This window comes from Musca autumnalis, unplaced genomic scaffold, assembly GCF_047663935.1.
Source record: "Musca autumnalis isolate F117 unplaced genomic scaffold, ASM4766393v1 scaffold_3, whole genome shotgun sequence".
NCBI classification, from domain to species: domain Eukaryota; kingdom Metazoa; phylum Arthropoda; class Insecta; order Diptera; family Muscidae; genus Musca; species Musca autumnalis.
The window spans coordinates 25,940,133-25,943,640 of record NW_027411866.1 but is presented as its reverse complement, the minus strand read 5'-3'; the positions used below and the strand labels follow the sequence as shown (position 1 = coordinate 25,943,640).

The window sequence follows — 3,508 nt, the reverse complement described above, 5'->3', positions numbered from 1 at the left end:
TTTGGACTACATCCGGATGCTGTAAAATTGTGAGGAATTGGAGTGCCTTTTTCACGACTCCGCTGAACTGCATCCGGATGTTGTTAAAATGTGACAAGTGGATGTGATTCTTTGGATTGCATCCAAATGCGGTTAAAATGTGAGGACTGGAGTGCCTTTTTCACGACTCCGGTTGAACTGCATCAAAACATGCCGTGACAGAACTAGTCCACATTGCACTACTTCCAATTTATTTCGCTGGGTTATTATTCCACCATGTGTCCAACTGTATAAACTGTGTGTATTTAAATTTGAAATATGTACATGTATTTTGTTTTTGTATTTTTGAACCAATGATGCACAAGAAGAGAATGCTATTTTGTTTTTTGTATGGGAAAGAGAGTTGAAGTTCACTTTTTCGTAAAGACGCGTGCATGGCTGTTTTGAACGCACACGCAACACGCAGAGTTATAGGTTTGGCCTTGAAAAGAAGAGACTCAAATACAAAACAACATCTCTCTCTCTCTCTCTCTTCACAAAAGTATTAAACAGCTGTTATTTGTTTATAAACAAATAAAAGACTGATGGAATAATTTTCAATAATTTGTGCTCGCAATAAATGTAAATGTTTAAATACATATTTGTGATCAGGGTGACGAGATATACCTTTGAAAAAAATTGGTCCCGATCCGAGCTTAATGAAAACATTCAACTTAAGCCGTAATTTTGAACTTGTCCCGTTCGGAAATTGTTAGCAATTTGTATACTGGTGTAGTAATAAAATTCCTAATGATTCGATTTTATTAAATTTTTTTAACTTAAGCCCAAGTTAGGGTTTCGAGGCCTTTATATCGAGGAGTATACATTTCCAGGATTTGGTCTTAGAACATGTGTGATCTACATTTCTGGTCTCGACAGAGTGTATAATTACAAATCTGCAGGTTTATTTTCATAAATCCTATCCTTTGCTTTAATATAATTTTTCAATTACTGTTCATTATTATATTTGAAAAGGTTGTACAAAGGTTGTGAACGCATTACTTGACCTTTTAAATATCCCCCAAACCATTGAAACATACACCTATTGTTATTTAAAATTGGGGTTTTTGCAGGTTAAACGGTTAAACTATGGACCAATATTGCCGCCTGTGTTCTCTTGAAGGCACTGATCATTATTGCCTGTATGATGATGGCCAACCGAATGCAATCTATAAGCTTGTGGAAAAATATTTCTTTCCAGAGGTATGTAAGTTATTCGTCTAAGTTTTCTTTTCATATTCCTGTTAATTTTTCCATTTATTTGGTTTCAGTTTTTCCAAGTGAAATGGTCCAATTCTTTCAAATATATCTGCCGTCAGTGTAGTTCATCTCTTTTGAACTTTAATGTATTCCATGAAATTGTATGTAGAGCTCAAAGCGTACTTAAGGAATTGGATACGGCTAGTATTGGCACCCTTTATAGTAACGATATTCCATTACCGCATAGTATCATAAAATCGGAGAAAATTGATGAGTTATTGGAAACTGAAAATTCTCTATGTTATCAACACATAGCACCATGTTCCTCGCCACAAGGAAATCATGGCGAACAGCTATCACCAATATTGGGAAAAATCAAACAAGAAAAACCTGAGGATTGTAAAAATAATGAATTTGAGTTCCATGCTGATACTATGGCAAATAGTAACGAGACCTCAGATAAGTCAGTAGAATATTTTCCAATGCAAATGATAATTGTTTGGAACCCATCAATACTCAATCGACATCTGAGGAATCTGATGTTGCACCTGAGTATACCACAAATATGCCCACTTTAGCGCATATCTGTAAAACACATTCCAAGGAGCCAATTGAGACCAACAAATACAAAGACATTTTGCAGCCAAACACTAACGTATTCAGTGATGAATACTGTGATACTAAATTTTTGAATATTGAAATTGATATGCAAACCCTATTAACCAATGATGTTACTTCCAATCATCAACACCAACCAAATGATTATTCCAATAAACAGAATCTGTCTGGTGGTCTTTCCAAGGGAACTCCCAAGAATCAATTTTCGTTTGAATTCAAAGAAAATAATTGTTCCGGAGAAGGTAATAGTTCAGATGATGAAGAAATGCCGCTGACACAGTACAAACAAAAAAGAAAATGTAAAAACAACAAAAATCCTATTGGAGCAACAAACCAGAATAAGAAGGGGAAAACAAAAGCAAATTCTCAAGAATGTAGTTACTCAGAAGACCCGCTTGCTGGAGAGGAAAATAGTAATGAAGTGTCATCAAAGGAAGATCAGCAGAACAAAAGTACTTGCCTTAATAATGCATCATGTCAACTTTACGAATCCAAAATCAGATATGAAATAGAGGTCCAAGCGAAATGTGAATTTGATGAACATGATGGTTTTAAAAGTGACAAAAGTGAGTGTCATAGTGAACAAATTGAGGATAAAGAATTCCAATCAGATGAAACTGAATCTGACACAGATACATATTCCGGAGATAGTAGCTTCGATGAACCGATAACCCCTTCAAGCAAAAAATCTAGACGGCAACCAACCACTCCGAACAAAAACGCAAAGTTAAAGACGCGCACTATTCATGTGACCAATGTCAGAAAGTTGTTTCAAGTCGAAGTTCGCTAAGGAAGCATATGTTGAGGCATACTGCTCCACTAGTCTTCAAATGTCAATTTTGTTCCAAGGAATATGCCAGTACCTCAGGTATAGATAGGCATACGAAAACTAAACATCCTACAGAAAATGTGACATTTTCGCAATTTTTAAAAATGGCAAAAGCCAATATTGGAAAGTAAAAGCGAAATTGTGTTTCTGAAAGACGGAACAAGGGAAACGTTTTCATTATTTGTGGGTATGGGATTGAATATGGGTAGGCGGAAAAGAGGTGCCAACTAGATTAGGTAAGCTTTAAGGATGTACAGCCATTTAATTGTGTAGTTGACTGCATCACTCGAAGATCTTTGGTCCACTGTGTTCATCCGGATTATGTTTTTGTATGATGATGAACGACTTTAATGGTTATTGCTTGTTGGAAGGAAAATTAACTTGTCACCAGTAAAATTTAGGCCTCGTTGGAGGCCTCTAAAAATATTTTTAAAAAATCCACGAGGTCGTTGGAGGCCTCTAAAAATATTTTTAAAAATCCACGAGGTCGTTGGAGGCCTCTAAAAATATTTTTAAAAATCCACGAGGTCGTTGGAGGCCTCTAAAAATATTTTTAAAAATCCACGAGGTCGTTGGAGGCCTCTAAAAATATTTTAAAAAATCCACGAGGTCGTTGGAGGCCTCTAAAAATATTTTTAAAAATCCACGAGGTCTTTGGAGGCCTCTAAAAATATTTTTAAAAATCGACGAGGGCGTTGGAGGCCTCTAAAAATATTTTTAAAAATCCACGTGGTCGTTGGAGGCCTCTAAAAATATTTTTAAAAATCCACGAGGTCTTTGGAGGACTCTAAAAATATTTTTAAAAATCCACGAGGTCGTTGGAGGCCTCTAAAAATATTTTTA

General features: G+C 35.7%; 1 protein-coding gene across 5 annotated transcripts; it reads left to right on the top strand.

The window, feature by feature from the left end:
* Window positions 1–510: 510 nt before the first annotated feature.
* Window positions 511–3,118, top strand: LOC141397305 (uncharacterized). 5 transcript variants are annotated; one of them, XM_073973430.1, is made up of 3 exons: window positions 511–699; window positions 1,092–1,221; window positions 1,290–3,118. In XM_073973430.1, exons 2-3 carry the CDS (start codon window positions 1,108–1,110, stop codon window positions 1,794–1,796), a joined length of 621 nt encoding a protein of 206 aa, XP_073829531.1. In that variant the 5' UTR covers window positions 511–699; window positions 1,092–1,107; the 3' UTR covers window positions 1,797–3,118. The 5 variants fall into 5 exon arrangements, 4 of the variants coding, with proteins under 4 accessions (XP_073829531.1, XP_073829529.1, XP_073829533.1 ...); XR_012411362.1 differs by having other exon boundaries at window positions 554–600; window positions 1,092–1,225; XM_073973428.1 differs by having other exon boundaries at window positions 554–600.
* Window positions 3,119–3,508: the final 390 nt, after the last annotated feature.

What these genes read in the sequence shown, in the direction of transcription:
- LOC141397305 (XM_073973430.1), top strand. Translation starts at nt 1,108, where the DNA reads ATGGACCAATATTGCCGCCTGTGTTCTCTTGAAGGCACTGATCATTAT. An exon ending in AAAAATATTTCTTTCCAGAG is followed by an intron (nt 1,222 to 1,289) that starts GTATGTAAGTTA and finishes ATTTGGTTTCAG; the next exon opens with TTTTTCCAAGTGAAATGGTC.